Source organism: Salmo salar, chromosome ssa11 (assembly GCF_905237065.1).
Source record: "Salmo salar chromosome ssa11, Ssal_v3.1, whole genome shotgun sequence".
Classification (NCBI taxonomy): domain Eukaryota; kingdom Metazoa; phylum Chordata; class Actinopteri; order Salmoniformes; family Salmonidae; genus Salmo; species Salmo salar.
In genome coordinates this window covers 72,271,006-72,291,502 of record NC_059452.1, presented here as the reverse complement: position 1 = coordinate 72,291,502, position 20,497 = coordinate 72,271,006, and the positions used below count along the sequence as shown (strand labels likewise).

General features: G+C 44.9%; 1 protein-coding gene and 1 long non-coding RNA gene across 2 annotated transcripts; one reads left to right on the top strand and one right to left on the bottom strand.

Annotated features, from left to right (window-relative positions):
* Positions 1 to 502: 502 nt before the first annotated feature.
* LOC123725183 (uncharacterized) lies at positions 503 to 3,059 on the bottom strand. Its single transcript, XR_006757631.1, has 3 exons — positions 2,718 to 3,059; positions 892 to 986; positions 503 to 776 (listed from the first exon to the last, which is right to left on the bottom strand). It is a non-coding gene; the product is annotated as an uncharacterized lncRNA (long non-coding RNA).
* An 11,292-nt stretch (positions 3,060 to 14,351) lies between these two features.
* On the top strand, positions 14,352 to 19,542 carry LOC100194600 (betaine-homocysteine methyltransferase). The gene is given in 8 exon segments (NM_001139685.1): positions 14,352 to 14,436; positions 14,909 to 15,041; positions 15,254 to 15,366; positions 15,891 to 16,082; positions 16,270 to 16,417; positions 17,908 to 18,090; positions 18,219 to 18,447; positions 18,689 to 19,542. Coding segments are annotated over 8 exon segments (1,203 nt in total). The 5' UTR covers positions 14,352 to 14,412; the 3' UTR covers positions 18,870 to 19,542.
* Positions 19,543 to 20,497: the final 955 nt, after the last annotated feature.

Here is a 20,497-nt window from a genome sequence, read left to right as displayed (position 1 = left end):
TCGCAGAGTACGACCCTGCCTCACACAGGAAGCGGCGCAGGTCCTAATCCAGGCACTTGTCATCTCCCGTCTGGATTACTGCAACTCACTGTTGGCTGGGCTCCCTGCCTGTGCCATTAAACCCCTACAACTCATCCAGAACGCCGCAGCCCGTCTGGTGTTCAACCTTCCCAAGTTCTCTCACGTCACCCCGCTCCTCCGCTCTCTCCACTGGCTTCCAGTTGAAGCTCGCATCCGCTACAAGACCATGGTGCTTGCCTACGGAGCTGTGAGGGGAACGGCACCTCCGTACCTTCAGGCTCTGATCAGGCCCTACACCCAAACAAGGGCACTGCGTTCATCCACCTCTGGCCTGCTCGCCTCCCTACCTCTGAGGAAGCACAGTTCCCGCTCAGCCCAGTCAAAACTGTTCGCTGCTCTGGCACCCCAATGGTGGAACAAGCTCCCTCACGACGCCAGGACAGCGGAGTCAATCACCACCTTCCGGAGACACCTGAAACCCCACCTCTTTAAGGAATACCTGGGATAGGATAAAGTAATCCTTCTAGCCCCCCCCCTTAAAAGATTTAGATGCACTATTGTAAAGTGGTTGTTCCACTGGATATCATAAGGTGAATGCACCAATTTGTAAGTCGCTCTGGATAAGAGCGTCTGCTAAATGACTTAAATGTAAATGTCGTAGGGTCCAAACAGCAGTCCGTCTCTCTCTCCTGTCTGAGGTAGTAGGAGCCCTCCAGGTCCCTGATCACTGGCAGCTCTGTCTTCAGGGCCTTCACCTAGGCACAACAAAACATTATCAAAATGTATTTAACATCTAATCAAACTTTATTATTCATCACAACACATGTTACTTTAAAATAGACACATTCAACAATATTATGAAATTAATACCTCAGGCACTGTTGCTATGACAGCATACTGGTGATGGACAGGGATAGTGGGGTGCTCAAAGCCAATCAACTGGCCAACTTCCCGGGCCCAGATTCCTGTAGACCAATCAAAGAACAGTAATTATTTCATCATCTGAAAAGGTGCACCTTCAGTGGGGTCAATAGAAACCAGAAACATCCAGGGTTTTTTTTCAGGGGAAAGGAAAAGAGCCTGACGCAACTTCCGCTTTTGGATGTGCGCCTTGCTGTTTACAGTCCCCACCCCAGTGAAACATATCAGATGACTAAAAATAGCGCCCGTCTTTCTTTGAGATGAAGGCACTACATGCCAATTTTGTTGATGTCATTATTGCTAGATAAATCTAGCTAATATTTGGCTAGCAGCTAGCTACGGCACGTGTTTGCTTGCTCTCTGAAGTTGTTTCCATGCGGAAATATAAACAAGGCGACGTTCCATCTTAACTCCTCCTTTTTCCCCCTCGTCATGACCAAAATATGGGGTGTCCTGCTCAGGTGTTTATTTTACACCTTCTAGGTTAGGTTAGCATAGATGTTTTGAGGAGACCAGGAAGCAGACACCAGAGTAGGGAGAAAGACGCCAGTAGGGTGTAAACAGCCATCCCTGAACTGCCCCAGTCTCCACAGCAAGGAAAGCAAAACAAGTTTAAGAACAGAGGCTCACACACCGACTCGCTCTGCCTTCTCCTAACCCAGCCTTCACATCCTCAGATCAAAATAGTGCAAAGCCATCTCGGTCCCACAGATTGTGCAATGCTAATGACAGAAATGGAGCAGAAAATGGCCGTAAAATGTTAGAATAGTAGAATCTCAGATGCAGAGTATGAAAGCCGGTAGATAGGTAGAGTAAAAACACGACTGTTATTACAGTACTATGGTGTACTCTATGACACTTAGACATGGTTGTGTCTGAAGTGATACCATATTCCCTAGATAGTGCACTACTTTTGGCAAAAACCATGGGGCTCTGGCCAAAAGTAGTGTCATATATATATAGAGAAGAGGATACCATTTCAGACTGCGGCATGGTGTTAAGGGCCCGTCACATTAACACTAACACAATTATCTGTCTGTCTGTGGCTCCAACACTATGACTCCACATCTTAAGACATAGATAGGAGACTCCCTGTTCTACCAGCTGATTCACTTTAGAGTGAACGTCGAGTCACACTGCATAGAAGGTTATTCTTGTTTTAAACTTCATCAAAGGCTTCATTTACAAAGGACTTCATTTTCTAGGAGCTATTTCAGGTGGTCAGCTGAGATTCCAAGCCCTGGCTGTTGGTGATAATGTGATCTGATATGATCTGATCTTTGGTATAATGTCAGACGGCTGGTTTTTATAACGGCTCTTTCTAAGGCCTTGTTCTTTTGGAGTTTAATGGCAGCGTGCAAACCAACTTTTTAGGTGCGTTACCGCTTTTCCTTGGGAGCATTTAACCGTCTCCCTGCTTGTTAGCTTCCCCACCAAAACACTGGCACAAACACGAATGTTCCTACTCCGTAACGTTCTAAAAGAGAAAGAAACAGACCAGACAGAGCCACTACATCCACAGGGACATGGCTACACCCCTAAAACAGAACATTTACTCACCACAGTACCTTGTGTAAGTCACAGAACTATCGCTTGACCATGACAAGCGCAAACCCAGTCAACACATAGTACTACATAAAATGTATATACATTTAGTCATATACTGTAACACAAAGATTTAAAAAGAGACGCCAACACAATTTTACAACTGAAATAAAAGATTCAGTAAAATAATGTATGGCATAGCCTCTGTGTACAGTAGACCGACCACTAACCAGTATAGGAAGCCTGTTGCTACGAGCCTCTTGCCAGATCAATATTCTGATTACCGGGGCAAAAGTCAGCTGCCCTCCCTCTGCACATAGACAAACACACACACCATTACCCCTGCTGACACTACAGCTGTTTGTCCCTACAGAGCACAGACTGGTAACGGCCTGCAGGAACCAGTTGTCGTGACAGCTGAAAGAAATGTCACATAACCCCACTTGTTGACTTCTGCCGCTTTCTGCGGAGTTGCAGCTGTTCCACACCAGACCCTGCGTCAAGTACATAAATACATGACATAAATAGTTGAGGTACAAGTAGGGAAAAGAGTAACGGTAGAGTATGCAAGTCTGATATAATCACTCATTTTAGATACTGCTTCACAGTATATCTCTCAAATTGAACAGAGTTTTGCTGCATTATAACTTCAGCTTTGTTAAAAAAAAATGATCTCAGAGGGATACATACTCTCTCTACCTTTTTTAAAGGTTGCCTTTCCCTTCTTCTGTAGGCTATGGCCAGTTAGGGCCAGAGCAGAGCTGCTGGGGGAATCTGAGTAGATAGCACACATGTTTACCAGCTCACTGTAGCAGGATACACACAAGGTCATTCACAAACCCTCCCATGAATAACCTCCAATGAATTGACTCTCTGATCCATTTCCAATGGGGCTTTACATCTGGGCTTACCCATATCCACAGTACACCCGCCGCACCTTTAACTAACCAAATCAAAATCACATTTTTATTTGTCGCATGCACCGAATACAACAGGTATTACAGTGAAATGGTCACTTACAAGCCCTTAACCAACAATGCAGTTTTAAGAAAAATAAGTTAAATAAAAATAACAAATAATTAAAGAGCAGCAGTAAAATAACAGTAACTCACTCACTCCCTTTCCTCCTTATTTATGAGCACCAGTGATAGCGTGGTAAGCTAAATCAATTCTAAAGGCCAGAGACTCCGATAAAGACCGTTTCTCTCTCTGTGAAACAGTACTGTCCATTTTCTGTTCACAGTACATATAGCTCCCACTTAGGAATGAAAGGTAAACTGAATAACTGGTTTCACCCGTGATTTGAGGTCCTGTGTGAACACCTTTCACTGGTTGTCTCAGTGGCCCGTTCTCCTTTTGGTTCCATTAGTAGGTCATGGCCCACATGGTGAAACAGATCCTTCAGGGGGAGACACATTCCTAGAACCACAACCTCTGACCTTACTCTGAGGATTCTCATTGATCAAGGTGCCAACTGATGGTTTCAGGAAGAGGGAGTGTCATGGTTTGAAGGTGAGGGAGGAGAAGATAAAAAGACGGGATACAGGACTTTACTCCAGCCCTAGAACAGCTGCTCCTGGGGACATTGATTTGTTCAATCCACTGTGTTAGAGCAGGGTTGGAGCATAAACAACAGCCTGCACACCCAGTAGCTCTCCGTGAGCAGGCTTGGTCACCAGCGACCAAGAAGAAAGAGAGAAGGGATGGGCAGCAAAAGAGGAAATGTTTGGGAAGACGAGGCCTGGCAAGTGGGGTTGGGAGAGAAGATGAGAGTAAATGAGAGGGAAGAAAAATTGAAGGGTTTAGAAAAAGGAGTAAGAGAGAGAGAGGAGGGCAAGCAGGGAGTTTGAAGTTGGAGGAAAGAAGAGTTGAGAGGGAGGGAAGGAGCCGAGGAGAGCGTAAATGGAGGGATTAGGGTGTGTGGGGGAGGTAGAGATGTAGAGGTGGTTGGGAGTCAAACAAGGGAATGGGGCAAGTGTGAGAGTGGAAGGAGAGAGAAATGGAATGGGGTGAGAGTAAAGGGAGGGAGCGTTGGAGAGAATGGAGTCTGAGGAATGCTGCAGCAGCACTTCAGGATCTGCTATCACATGGAGTTATTCCTGCAGACCACAGCTCCCGCAAACATAAATCACATACCCTTCCCTAACCTGCATGTCAAGGGGTAAACCCCCAAATCCCACCACACTTAGAGCTCCCGAGTGGCGCAGCGGTCTAAGGCACTGCATCTCAGTGCTTGAGGCGTCACTACAGACATCCTGGTTCAAATCCAGGCTGTATCACAACCGGCGGTGATTGGGAGTCCCATAGGGCGGCGCACAATTGGCCGGTGTAGGCCGTCATTGTAAATAAGAATTTGTTCTTAACTGACTTGCCTAGTTATATAAAGGTTAAATAAATAAAATGACTTTACACAACTCACCCATCCACTACAGGAGAGATGAGGTTGACCCGAGGGTTAGAGAGAGATTTGTATTGTAATGGAAGATACGAACATCCCAAGGTTATGTATAGAGAGGGAGGCTTTGCTGGAAACAACAGAAAACATGACAGTGAGTGCTATTACACTCCCATCATAATTATCATACCAGGGTTATTCCCACATATCCAAACAATGCTCTCAGAATGTAAAAAACTCAACCGCAAACGAGTGGGACCATTTCACAGTAGAAGAAGGAGGTTAAAAGATTTAACTCCTGGTGGAGTGATTTTAAAAGGGGGTGTAGTAGCTACTGTTTATGAGCACAACCAATGCTATTCTGAGAGAAAGAGGCCCACAAAACCAGGACTGAACACCCAGAGAGACTCTCAGACGGCAGGGGGTGTGTCTGTGTGTGTGTGTGTGTTAGTGCAAACAAACACAGCAACTTCCACAATCACCACACAAACCTCCACTCCTGGACCTGTATGTACTGTACATGAGCTGTACTACTTTACTGGACCATATGGAGACGGTAGTCATTACTGCATTGGTCAAACACTACAAATCTACAGTGTCTGGTGGGGTTTCAAGTTAAATCCTTTAGCTCCACTATGGGATGTTGTACCCCTGACAAAGTGGACTTCATTTTCCCCCAGCAGCTATACGTGTAGCTAGCTATATGTTTCTCTCTCCATGTTGATTGTACACCAAGTACAATGTATAGGACATAGACTGTAATGCTCTCACCCGCTGTGACTTACATGAGTTACATTTGTGAAGGCCAGTGAGAGAGGGAGAAAGAGAAAGGGGAAGATGGAGAGAGATTTTGAGGTGAATTCTTGGACTTGGATAAACAGCAGTGGAAGGAAAGGAAAAAAGGAGCCATATTTGCCAACTGAACCATCCCAGAACTGGTATGTCCAGTATGTCCAGTTCTGCAGTCTATCCAATCCAAACTGTGGGATACGTCTTCAACAACCTGGGAGAGGCTGCATGGGATGGGTATCAACTTGTTCAGATATCAGCTTACTCAAACTTCACAGACATTACGACTAGAAACATGTTAATCACCTGAAGTGTGTTTGTTTGTTCAAACCTTTTGGCTGGTCATAGTTTCTCAATCCCGTTTTCCAGTGAGAATTCAATGTGACCCCAGACCTGTGTATAACAGGACTGTGTTTTTGAATGACCAAACTACTTGAGTACGATCCAAACATCACGACAACCTCTTCTATAGCCCTAAAAACAAAAACACTATAACACAACTAATATATCTACAAGATACTACAGTGCTTAATGCAATGTATTGATATTCAATTGATGTAAAAATCAATAATCAATGCATGCTCTGTTGCTGAGTGGTATGGTTCTTACAATGTTTGTTTGAACATACTGACTTGTGCGAGGAGCGATCAATCATGGTTTGCAGCACAAACACACTCTGCACAATAACCCAGTCCCTGGTTGCTCACCTTCCAACTACACCAACCCTCCTCTGGCTCTCTTTCAAAACACATTCTAGCACGAAGCTCACCCTCCCAGTCTGCCAAAGGCTCTTGTTTCTATTTTCCATGTTTGCAGCAAGAGGTACATGTTGTGCATATATGCTTGCAAGCTTGTCTTTGTGCATGTATTTGTGTATACCAGCGATGGCTGGTGTCACTTATAATCAGAGGACGGACTGGAATGGAATGAATGGAACCCATTCCAGCCATTACAATGAGCCTGCCCACCGATTTCTCCCTCCACCAGCCTCCATTGGCGTTTACATAGAGACAGATATTTTGCCACTGACAGATATTGGACCTGTGGCGTTGACTATGCGGTTAGCTCTGATGGTCCCGTGTGGGGTCTGGACGTCCCACTTCCCGTCGCTGGTGGGTGTGAGACCGGAGCTGGTTTGTAGATCTGGGCTCCGTACATACGGGGCCCCAGCAGCCAGGGCCATGGTCAGGAGTTATAGGAGGACGGGCTCATTGTAATGGCTGGAATTGAATAAATGGAACAGAGTCAAACATGTTGTTTCCATATGTTTGATACCATTCCAGACATTACAGTGAGCCCGTCCTCCTATAGCTCTTCCCACCAGCCTCCTCTGACGACACCCTTATAGGCTTTAAAGATTATACACTATGGAAGTTTAGTTGCCCTTTTGGCTCCGGAGCACCTCCAGAGACCAATGTTCTGTATAGCCTCTTTAAGTCATTACAGAATCTCCATTAGGCTCGGAAATCATGCCATAAAACTGAAATCATGACGTTCTTGATCATATTAGCCTGGTCCAATATATGTTTGTGCTGTCTTGTCACACCACGGACATTTAGGAGTTGGCCAGACAACACAAACCTATCTGAGACCCAGGCTACATGTCTATGAAATATGTGACTGTATTTCCCCTCAGGTCCAGACCTTGTCCATGTTGAGCAGGGGGAAGAGCTCCTTGATCTTCTCAAGTGTGATGAGCCACTGGGGCGTGGGGTGTCAGTGGGTCCTGGCCATCTGGTACTTCAGCTCATCCACTCTGACTGGGGTGGAGGACACACGGATGCTGCCTGGCTGGTGGGAACCCACCGCCTAGAGGCACACAGAGAAAATGAAGGTGTGAAACATACTGTACATGCATACAGATACAGACTCACATTATCATCCATTGTGCCGTTCTGTGGTTAATGTGTAGTGTACGAGACTCTCATACAGCTTGATGCTGTGGTAGTGGACCTTCTTCAGGTTGATACCAGGGTGGTAGTATATGGTCAGACTAGCGTAGAACAGACAATAAACATAGATACATAGAGGAGGAGGCATGGAAGTGTACATGCAGTGGGGGAAAAAAGTATTTGATCCCCTGCTGATTTTGTACGTTTGCCCACTGATAAAGAAAGGATCAGTCTATAATTTTAATGGTAGGTTTATTTGAACAGTGAGAGACAGAATAACAACCAAAAAATCCAGAAAAACGCATGTCAAAAATGTTATAAATTGATTTGCATTTTAATGAGGGAAATAAGTATTTGACCCCCTCTAAATCAGAAAGATTTCTGGCTCCCAGGTGTCTTTTATACAGGTAACGAGCTGAGATTAGGAGCACACTCTTAACGGGAGTGCTTCTAACCGCAGCTTGTTACCTGTAAAAAAGACACGTCCACAGAAGCAATCAATCAATCAGATTACAAACTCTCCACCATGGCCAAGACCAAAGAGCTCTCCAAGGATGTCAGGGACAAGATTGTAGACCTACACAAGGCTGGAATGGGCTACAAGACCATCGCCAAGCAGCTTGGTGAGAAGGTGACAATAGTTGGTGCGATTATTTGCAAATGGAAGAAACACAAAAGAACTGTCAATATCCCTCGGCCTGGGGCTCCATGCAAGATCTCACCTCGTGGGGTTTCAATGATCATGAGAACGGTGAGGAATCAGCCCAGAACTACACGGGAGGATCTTGTCAATGATCTCAAGGCAGCTGGGACCATTGTCACCAAGAAAACAATTGGTAACACACTACGCCGTGAAGGACTGAAATCCTGCAGCGCCCGCAAGGTCCCCCTGCTCAAGAATACATATACATGCCCGTCTGAAGTTTGCCAATGAACATCTGAATGATTCAGAGGACAACTGGTGAAAGCGTTGTGGTTAGATGAGACCAAAATGGAGCTCTTTGGCATCAACTCAACTCGCCGTGTTTGGAGGAGGAGGAATGCTGCCTATGACCCCAAGAACACCATCTCCACCGTCAAACATGGAGGTGGAAACATTATGCTTTGGGGGCGTTTTTCTGCTAAGGGGACAGGACAACTTCACCGCATCATTTGACGGGGCCATGTACTGTCAAATCTTGTGTGAGAACCTCCTTCCCTCAGCCAGGGCATTGAAAATGGGTCGTGGATGGGTATTCCAGCATGACAATGACCCAAAACACACGGCCAAGGCAACAAAGGAGTAGCTCAAGAAGAAGCACATTAAGGTCCTGGAGTGGCCTAGCCAGTCTCCAGACCTTAATCCCATAGAAAATCTGTGGAGGGTGCTGAAGGTTCGAGTTGCCAAACGTCAGCCTCGAAACCTTAATGAAGAAGATCTGCAAAGAGGAGTGGGACAAAATCCCTCCTGAGATGTGTGCAAACCTGGTGGCCAACTACAAGAAATGTCTGACCTCTGTGATTGCCAACAAGGGTTTTGCCACCAAGTACTAAGTCATGTTTTGCAGAGGGGTCAAATACTTATTTCCCTCATTAAAATGCAAATCATTTTATAACATTTTTGACATGCGTTTTTCTGTATTTTTTTGTTGTTATTCTGTCTCTCACTGTTCATATAAACCTACCATTAAAATTATAGACTGATCATTTCTTTGTAAGTAGGCAAACGTACAAAATCAGCAGGGGATCAAATACTTTTTTCCCCACTGTATGATCGCTGACTACACTTAATCAACTGTATGGACCCTGCAAGTTTGCAATGCAATGTTTTGAAAGTGCATCTTTTTTTATATATACAGTTGAAGTTGGAAGTTTACATAAACCTTAGCCAAATACATTTAAACTCAGTTTTTCACAATTCCTGTCATTTTATCCTAGTAAAAATTCCCTGTCTTAGGTTAGTTAGGATCACCACTTTATTTTAATGTGAAATTTCAGATTAATAGTAGAGAATGATTTATTTCAGCTTTTATTTCTTTCATCACATTCCCAGTGGGTCAGAAGTTAACATACACTCAATTAGTATTTGGTAGCATTGCCTTTAAATTGTTTAACTTGGGTCAAACGTTTTGGGTAGCCTTCCACAAGCTTCCCACAATAAGTTGTGGGAATTTTGGCCCATTCCTCCTGACAGAGCTGGTGTAACTGAGTCAGGTTTGTAGGCCTCCTTGCTCGCACACTCTCTTTCAGTTCTGCCCACAAATTTTCTATGGGATTAAGGTCAGGGCTTTGTGATGGCCACTCCAATACCTTGACTTTGTTGTCCTTAAGCCATTTTGCCACAACTTGAGGTATGCTTGGGGTCATTGTCCATTTGGAAGACCCATTTGTGACCAAGCTTTAACTTCCTGACTGATGTCTTGAGATGTTGCTTCAAAATATCCACATCATTTCCCTTCCTCATGATGCCATCTATTTTGTGAAGTGCACCAGACCCTCCTGCAGCAAAGCACCCCCACAACATGATGCTGCCACCCCCGTGCTTCATGGTTGGGATGGTGTTTTGCTTGCAAGCCTCCCCATTTTTCCTCCAATCATAACGATGGTCATTATGGCCAAACAGTTCTATTTTTGTTTCATCAGACCAGAGGACATTTCTCCCAAAAGTACGATCTTTATCCCCATGTGCAGTTGCAAACCGTAGTCTGGCTTTTTTATGGCGGTTTTGGAGCAGTGGCTTCTTCCTTGCTGAGCAGCCTTTCAGGTTATGTCAATATAGGAGTCGTTTTACTGTGGATATAGATACTTTTGTACCTGTTTCCTCCAGCATCTTCACAAGGTCCTTTGCTGTTGTTCTGGGATTGATTTGCACTTGTCGCACACCAAAGTACGTTCATCTCTAGGAGACAGAACACGACTCCTTCCTGAGTGGTATGACGGCTGCGTGGTCCCATGGTGTTTATACTTGTGTAGTATTGTTTGTAAAGATGAACGTGGTACGCAAGCTGTTTTAAGTAGTTCCCCACATCCAGTGCAAGCGGGAGGGATTGTTAATTCCGCTACCGAACTGCCCCTAATCAAAACGAAACAAAACGGCCTAAACCCAGCTGTCAGAAAACACAGAAAATGTAACTTTTATCAATGTGTCAATCACTCTCGAGTCATCTGGGACCCACGGGCTAAGCCCAAGGGACTACTAGGAGGGCACTTGAACATTCGTAGTGTCATTCCAAAAAGTGATCAAATTCAACATCTCCTCACAGACTCCAACCTTGACTTCCTCTGCCTCTCAGAGACATGGCTCCATACAAACTCTCCATGTGCTGCTTTGATTGTGCCTGGCTACAATGTTTTCAGGAGAGACAGGATTGAAGGAAGAGGAGGGGGTCTGATGATTTACATTAAAGAACATATCCGATGTAAACAAATTGAGTGGTCATGTGATAATGAACTAGAATGTATTGGCCTGAACGTTACACTGTCTCCCCAAATGTCCTTTACCCTTATTGGAATGTATAGACCACCTTCCACCAAAAGTGTGTTTTTTGATCAGTTTAATAACATGCTTAGGGAATGTGATTTTGGGAAGGAGGTCATCTTAATGGGAGATTTTAATATTAATTATGACGACAAGTCTTGTAGGAAAACCCTCAAACGGATCACTAATACCTTTGACCTTACACAGCTCGTTAAAGGGCCAACCAGGGTGACTTGTTGCTCTAAAACACAGATTGATTTGGTGTTCAGTAATAAACCAGAGAGAGTGACTAAATCATTCAATATGGTTACTGGGCTATCTGATCATATTTTGACACTTATAGCCAGAAAGTTGTCTAAGAGCAGGTTTAAGCTCTCTACTGTTAGAAAGCCAGATCAACTAAGAACACCTAAGAGTGAATTAAACCATTTTGAAAAAGCAATTAATGGAATTAACTGGAATGATCTCTTGTCCTATACAGACGTGGAAGCTGATAGTGAGGTTTTTCTATCCACAATCCAGGCTACAATAAATGGTTTCCTAAAGAAAATCAAATCCAAACCTGGCCAAAAGAGCACTCTTCCTTGGCTAAATGGAGAAATTTGGAAATTGATGAAAGAACGAGATTATGCTCTAAAAACAGCCCTAAAATCCAAATTAGAGCATGACAGACGTAGGTTTACCACGTTGAGAAATAAGGTGATGAAAGAAATCAGACAGGCCAAGGCAAACTTTTTTATTAACATAATTGGTGAGGCAAAGGGAAATTCTAAATTGATCTGGGAGAATCTAAAAAAGTGAACAGGGAAAGACCATAGTAACACCGCAAAAAGACTAGAAATCATGGTGAAAAACAATCTAACACAGGATGCAGTTGAAATAGCAATAGCCTTCAATTCCTACTTTATTGACTCTGTCAAGGTACTGACACAGAACCCCTCCACTGGTTTATTGGGCTCAGTGCTAGTGAATGACGCTCAAGCTGTCTTCATCATAAGGGAGGTTTCTGAGTCAAAGGTGAACAAGGTGATTAGCTCACTAAAGAACTCTAAATCCAAAGATGTGTTTGGGCTGGACTCTACCTTTCTTAAACTACAAAGAGTCACTCATTGGCCCCATTACTAAGGTCACCAACACATCTATTGGTTTGGGGGTGTTTCCAAGGGTATGGAAGTCAGCCATAATAACGGCCATCTTTAAATCGGGCGACCCTGCTGATGTAACTACAGGCCCATTAGTATACTACCTGTAGTGTCGAAGGTTGTTGAAAAATGTGTAGCACAACAACTGATTTCCCACCTCAACTACAGCCCCTTCACATTACACTCCATGCAGTTTGGCTTCAGAGCGAAACACTCCACAGAAACGGCCAACTGCTTTCTTCTGGAAAATGTGAAGTCCAAGATGGACAAAGGGGGTGTTGTTGGGGCTGTGTTTCTGGACCTAAGGAAGGCTTTCGATACTGTTAACCATGAGATTCTCATCACAAAATTGTCCAAGTTCAACTTTTCCCCCGATGCCTTGAGATGGATGAAATCATACCTTGAAGGCAGAACTCAGTGTGTCAGAGTGAGCAATGAGCTGTCGCCCACTCTTAGCTATGATGTGGGCGTGCCCCAAGGGTCAATACTGGGGCCCCTCCTGTTCAGCTTGTACATTAATGATCTGCCTTCCGTCTGCACTGGGTCTGAAGTTCAAATGTATGCAGATGATACAGTGATATGTGCATGCAAAGAGCAAACAACAAGCTGCACAAGAACTCACTACTGTAATGGTCCAGGTTACAAAGTGGCTCAGTGACTCGTGTTTGCATCTCAATGTGAAAAAAACAGTTTGCATGTTCTTCACAAAGAGGGCAACAGATGCTACTGAGCCAGATGTCTATGTGTCAGGGGAGAAGCTCCAGGTGGTATCTGATTTTAAGTACCTTGGAATCATACTTGATTCCAACCTCTCTTTTAAAAAGCATGTGAAAAAGGTAATTCAAATAACCAAATTCAACCTAGCTAATTTCCGATTTATACGAAATTGTTTGACCACAGAGGTAGCAAAACTGTATTTCAAATCGATGATACTCCCCCACTTAACATACTGCTTGACTAGTTGGACCCAAGCTTGCTATACAACATTAAAACCTATTCAGTCTGTCTACAAACAGGCTCTCAAAGTGCTCGATAGAAAGCCCAATAGCCATCATCACTGTTACATCCTCAGAAAGCATGAGCTCCTGAGTTGGGAAAATCTTGTGCAATACACCGACGCATGTCTTGTATTCAAGATCCTAAATGGCCTAGCTCCCCCTCCACTCAGTATTTTTGTAAAACAGAAAACCCAAACATATGGCAGCAGATCCACAAGGTCTGCCATGAGAGGTGACTGTATAGTTCCCTTAAGGAAAAGCACCTTTAGTAAATCTGCTTTCTCTGTGAGAGCTTCCCATGTCTGGAATACACTGCCATCAGACACACATAACTGCACCACATATCACACTTTCACAAAATGCATGAAGACATGGCTAAAGGTCAATCAGACTTGTGAACATAATCCCTAGCTGTGTATTTCCGCTTTCCATGTTGTCTGTTGTCTGTAGCTTGTGAGGTGTGGAAACACTTTGTTGTTTTTATGGATTTTGTCTTGTTGCTTTTTGTTCTATGTTGCTCTGTCTGTATGCTACATCTTGCTTGTCCTATGTTGCTCTGTCTGTATGCTATGTCTTGCTTGTCCTATGTTACTCTGCGTGTGCTCACTGTTCAATGATTGTCTATATTGTAATTGTTTTTAATAACCTGCCCAGGGACTGCGGTTGAAAATTAGCCGGCTGGCTAAAACCGGCACTTTTACTGAAACGTTGATTAATGTGCACTGTCCCTGTAAAAATAAAATAATAAACTCAAACTCAACACCATTCATTCCTCTGTAATGGCTCAATAGCGCATTGAAGCCAAATGAAGTCGGTTAAGATGGCCTCTCATGGAGACATAACGTGCTCAGTTTGAACTACTCCAGTAAGTGACGTTGCAGGCTTGCTCAGTGCTGCCCCCTCTCAATGAGGAATTTGGTTCTTGCTTGTTGTTCATGTAGTGAAAGGGCTTTATGTCAGAAATAAGGTATTTCTGTCTTTTTATTTTTTCATTTTAGAATAAGGCTGTAAAAAAGTGAAGGGGTCTGAATGCTTTTCGAATGCACTGTAGATGCAGAGAAAAATAGATTATTTAACAAGCAGGAGCGGGCGGATCTGTGTGACTGTGAGTGACATCAGTGCACATCACACCCCTCCTTGGGCTTATAAAGGCAAACGGATCACGGGTATCAAACCCTCTCCAAATCTAGAGGAAGCCTGTGTTTGAGAAGGAGTGTCTCAAGTACAAGTACAAGTGCAATCACCAATGATCATGGCACCAGCTGGAGCTAAGAGGGTAAGTCGAGACTTAATATGACCATCATTAACGGTGTAAAGGCATGCATGCCTGTTGCGTAATGCACTTAGCCTTTTGCAGAACTATTGCAGATGTGCTAATGTGTGTATTGCTTTGGTGTTAAGAGTATGTTATTATAGGGATCAAAATGCTTATTTTAGTTCTAACTTCATCTGAACCCCTTGGTCTTGTTTGGCGCAATATATACATTTTGTTTCCCATTGCGCATGATTCATTGACTTTGGTTAACATAGAATGGTCTGACTTCTACAACTCTATTATATAACTTAGATCAGCGTTTCCTAAACTTGGGGTGCGATGTTCACCCATTGGTGTCCCCAGGACCCAGTTTGGGAAACAATGCATTCGTTTACCTTTAGCGTATTTCATTCAGGGAGCTTTTTACGCATTTATTGCGGGTGCATATTTCATACTTGTAGAATGGAGAGCTAATTATGCAATGTTTGTGCAGAACATTCTGGAGCGCCTGGATGCAGGCGAGATTGTTATTGGGGATGGAGGTTTCGTCTTCGCCCTGGAGAAAAGGGGCTATGTGAAGGCGGGTCCCTGGACTCCTGAGGCTGCCGCCGAGCACCCCGAGGCTGGTAAACGATATCTAATCTTTGGCTCCCTGGACCCTTCGCACCAGTCATAGTCTAGCCTACATAGCATTTAGCGAAGCCTCTCGCCTCTCCAACTTGTCCATCAGACGCACATTTTTCAACCAGATGAAGTTGAGAGAGCGTGAAGTCGCAAAGTTGTAAATACTTAGCAAAAAGCCATATGAGTGAGTGACACTTACTCTTCTCGTTTCCAGTGAGACAGCTGCACCGTGAATTCCTGCGGGCGGGGTCAAATGTCATGCAGACTTTCACCTTCTACGCCAGCGATGATAAACTGGAGAACAGGGGTAACGCTCAGCGCTTCACCGTGAGTATCCGTCTGCAGCTGTTGGGAAAACTCACCAAGAGGAATGAATGAGAATGCCAGACCCATTCTACTGTTACATTTAGGCCATGCATTTCTAAGCAGGATTGTTCAATGACTGAATGGGATAAGAGTTTCTATAAATAATTATTCCATTTATCTGTAAATCAGGTTTCCTATACATCTCTCGAAGCCTGTTCTTCTGTTCAGCACTGATTTTATTTCCCAACTTGGTGTTTAACCAACTTGGCAAGTTTCACAATGGTGATATAGAAGACATTGGGTGTGTTCCTCTGCCCAGGTGTTGCTGATGCCTGACAGATCTTACAACGCCTGGTTAGGTGTTTTTTTTTTTTGTATCAGCTAATCACATCGTACGTTATAGCAATTTGACAGTCGATCACGTAACACTGAAACATTGGTTGACGCATGCAACGTCTGAGCAGGGAAATGCAACCATTGCAGGCTACCGCAAACTACATCAATAGAGTTGTACACCAATCAATATCTGCTTTGATTTACACCAGGGCACACAAATCAACGAGGCCGCCTGTGACCTGGCCAGGGAGGTGGCCAATGAGGGCGACGCGATGGTGGCGGGCGGGGTCTCCCAGACCCCCTCTTACTTGAGCTGCAAGTGCGAGGACGAGGTCAAGAGCATCTTCAAGAGGCAGCTTGATGTCTTCGTCAAGAAGAACGTGGATTTCATGATTGCAGAGGTAGGAATGGCATGTTGTACGCTCATATAGTAGATCCACTTCTTGCCCACATGGCATACTGATAACATAAATCTGATTTTGATCATTTTGACCTGACCGATTCTATGTGAAAAAGATCTTCACTTGGACAATGCTGGTTTCTGTATTGGTTGGGTTGTCACTTTTTTTACCCTGTGTGTTTGTGCAGTACTTTGAGCACGTGGAGGAGGCAGAGTGGGCCGTGCAGGTGCTGAAGACCTCGGGCAAGCCAGTGTGTGCCTCTCTGTGTATCGGCCCTGACGGAGACCTCAACGGAGTCAGCCCTGGAGACTGTGCCGTCCGGCTGGTCAAAGCTGGTATGGGACTTCATTTAGCTCTCTCGCTCAGCAAAAAAAGAAACGTCCCTTTTTCAGGACACTGTCTTTCAAAGATCATTCATAAAAATCCAAATAACTTCACAGCTCTTCATTGTAAAGGGTTTAAACACTTGCTTGTTCAACGAACCATAAACAATTAATGAACATGCACCTGTGGAACGGTCGTTAAGACCCTAACAGCTTACAGACGGCAGGCAATTAAGGTCACAGTTATGACAACTTAGGACACTAAAGAGGCCTTCCTACTGAATCTGAAAAACACCAAAAGAAAGATGCCCAGGGTCCCTGCTTATCTGTGTGAACGTGCCTTAGGCATGCTGCAAGGAGATATGAGGACTGCAGATGTGGCCAGGGAAATAAATTGCAATGTCCTTACTATGAAACGCCTTAGACAGGGCGGACAGCTGATCATTCTTCCAGTGGCAGACCACATGTAACAACACCTGCGCAGGATTGGTACATCCGAACATCACACCTGTGGGACAGGTACAGGATGGCAACATCAACTGCCGGAGTTACACCAGGAACGCACAATCCCTCCATCAGTGCTCACACTGTCCGTAATAGGCTGAGAGAGGCTGGACTGAGGGCTTGTAGGCCTGTTGTAAGGCAGGTCATCACCATACATCACCGGCAACAACATCGCCTATGGGCACAAACCCACCGTCACTGGACCAGACAGGACTGGCAAAAAGTGCTCTTCACTGACAAGTCACGGTTTTGTCTCACCAGGGGTGATGGTCGGATTCGCGTTTATTGTCGAAGGAATGAGCGTTACACCGAGGCCTGTACTCTGGAGCAGGATCGAGGGTCCGTCATGGTCTGGGGCGGTGTGTCACAGCATCATCGGACAGAGCTTGTTGTCATTGCCTGCAATCTCAACGCTGTGCGTTACAGGGAAGACATCCTCCTCCCTCATGTGGTACCCTTCCTGCAGGCTCATCCTGACATGACCCTCCAGCATGACAATGCCACCAGCCGTACTGCTCGTTCTGTGCGTGATTTCCTGCAAGACAGGAATGTCAGTGTTCTGCCATGGCCAGCGATGAGCCCGGATCTCAAACCTATTGAGCATGTCTGAGACCTGTTCGCTTGGAGGGTGAGGGCCATTTCTCCCAGAAATGTCTGGGAACTTGCAGGTGCTTTGGTGGAAGAGTGGGGTAACATCTCACAGCAAAGCTGGTGCAGTCCATGTGCAGGAGATGCACTGCAGTACTTAATGCAGCTGGTGGCCACACCAGATACTCACTTGTGACCTCCCCCTCTCCTTTGTTCAGGGACACATTATTCCATTTCTGTTAGTCACATGTCTGTGGAACTTGTTAAGTTTGTCTCAGTTTTTGAATCTTGTTATGTTCATACAAATATTTACACATGTTAATTTGCTGAAAATAAACGCAGTTGACAGTGAGGACGTTTCTTTTTTGCTGAGTTTATATACACACACAGCTCTCACTCTCTGCCAATAGGAGCCAATATTGTGGGCATCAACTGTCACTTTGACCCCATGACCTGTGTGAAGACGGTGAAAATGATGAAGGAGGGTGTTGAGAGGGCGGGGCTGAAGGCCCACTACATGGTCCAGCCTCTGGCCTTCCACACCCCTGACTGCAACTGCCAGGGATTCATCGACCTGCCAGAGTTCCCCTTCGGTACGTACACACATCGCCATATCTCTCTCCTGTCCACTAGGTCGTCTTTTCTTTTTCCTCCCTTTCTCCTAATTTCTCTTCTCTTTTCCAACTCCCTCTCTCTGACTGCATGTCTGTCTCTCCCCCAGGTCTGGAGCCCAGGATTCTGACCAGGTGGGACATGCACAAGTACGCCAGGGAGGCCTTCAACGTTGGCATCCGTTTCATTGGCGGCTGCTGCGGCTTCGAGCCCTACCACATCAGGGCTGTAGCTGAGGAGCTGGCCACAGAGAGAGGCTACCTGCCCGCTGCCTCAGAGAAGCACGGTAACTGGGGTGCTGGCCTGGAGATGCACACCAAGCCATGGGTCCGTGCCAGGTAAGGAGACCGGGTACAAATGAGTTAGATACCAGGAACCACAAAGGAGTGTCCTTATATGACTCCAGTCCAAAATCGCAAAAGTTCAGTTTAACTTAAATTGTTACTATAAGACACATGAGGTTAGACATAGTACTGTACCATTTTATTACCAGCTTATTACTCCCTGGAGTATACATTTGACCTTTTACATTTTCAATCCCCCACCTCTCCCTTCCCCCTCTGTCCCTCTCTCCCCCAGGGCTCGCCGTGACTACTGGGAGAAGTTGAAGCCAGCATCCGGCCGTCCCAAGTGTCCCTCCATGTCCACCCCTGATAGCTGGGGTGTCACCAAGGGCCATGCCGACCTGATGCAGCACAAAGAGGCCACCAGCCAGGAAGAGCTCAAGCCCCTGTTTGAGAAGGCCAAGGCCAGCCACTGAGCACTCCTTCTGGGGTAGGAGAGGGAGGTGGAGCCCCCTGGAGGAAAACCGAAGGAGTGGCATGCACTCCGAAGTAGTGTTGTGGTTTGATAAAGGCAGAGGGAGAACACCCACACATTCCCTTTTTAAAGAAGTTTACATAACACAAATAATTAGATGGAAGTCTTATTCTGTTTTGATTTCTAGGACCACCTTCTTGTGAACCAAAAGTTATTCTTATGATTTCATTCAGATTTGCAGCATCTCTAGATGGTATAGCTCCATTGTATTCTCTTCTGTAATAATTCTAAAGTTATTATGGTATAGATGCATCTCATTTCTAAATAACTGGATTTCAAACTTGATATGTGCCTTACTCAGACAGAATGTTACAGCAATCATCAAGCCATTGATACGTACTGTGAGTTAAACAAACCAAAACGTTGCCCCCGGTGGTGCGTCCACCCATACCTCCAGAGTGTGCTGCTGATCTCGTGACTATTGAAACACATAAGATTAGAAATAAAAGTGAAGGCGTGTTACCGAAACTACTGTGACCACAATGTTATATAGCTGGTAAAGAATGTAGCATAGCCTAGTTCTGAATGCATCTGGTGCCAAAAAATGTCTATACCAAATGAAAGTTTTGACTTCATAACTGTAGTTTGATTCAATAAACTTCCACTTGACCTTGTATGTGATGACATTTCTTCATTGTGTGGGGTATCCTATCAACATGTTGGTGTTTTGAAACCTCAAGCTACCAAAATACTTTTACATACACAGAATACCAAGATAAGACAATCATAGCAAAATCTGAATTGATTTATTTCCACAACATCATTATTGTAAATTTTTCTTAAACGACATAACCAAATAGCTTTATCGTACTCATTTGGATTGAACTTTGAAGCTATTTCACTGTCATTCTACCCTTACAAAAAAGTCCTGCAAGACTATTCAATTATTCTGCAGGTTCTGCTGAATTCCTGCAAGAATTTACCTGACCCTGCAGGAATTACTTTAGCTGCATTTACACAGGCAGCCCAATTCTGATCTTTTGTCCACTAATTGGTATTTGGACCAGTCAGATCTTTTTAGAGCTGATCTGATTAGTCAAAAGACCAATGAGTGGATTTTTTTAATCAGCTTTACATCTGCTCCTGCCACGCCCTCTACTTCTCATCCTATGTCTCCCTAACCTGCCACCACTCCCCCCCCCCAGTGCTCTCTCCCTCTCTGTGTGTATGTGATTGTGTGTGGAGACAGGTGTGCTAGAGGTGGAGCAGATCCCCACCAGCTGCAACCTGTTCCATAATCAAGGCCTCTACAAATACTCAGCCCTGCCACTTCCACACTGTCAGTTTGTAGTCTCTGCTCAGTCAGTCTGCATTTCTAGCCTCTTGTTCCTGCATAGATCTTGTTATCCTGTTGTGCCTGTTTTTCCTTAGCTTGATGCTGCTTTTCTCTCTGCTACAGTTCTGGCTGCTCTGACTCTGTTCCCTGTCTTCAGTCCCTCGTCTCGTCAGCCCTGCTTCCCTGCCCTGGACCCCCGCTCTACTATTTCCTTGAATTCTGCTCCAGACCTGCTTACCCTGCCCTCAATTCCTGGTTCCCTGCTACCTGACCTGCACCCCCTCCCCCCCATT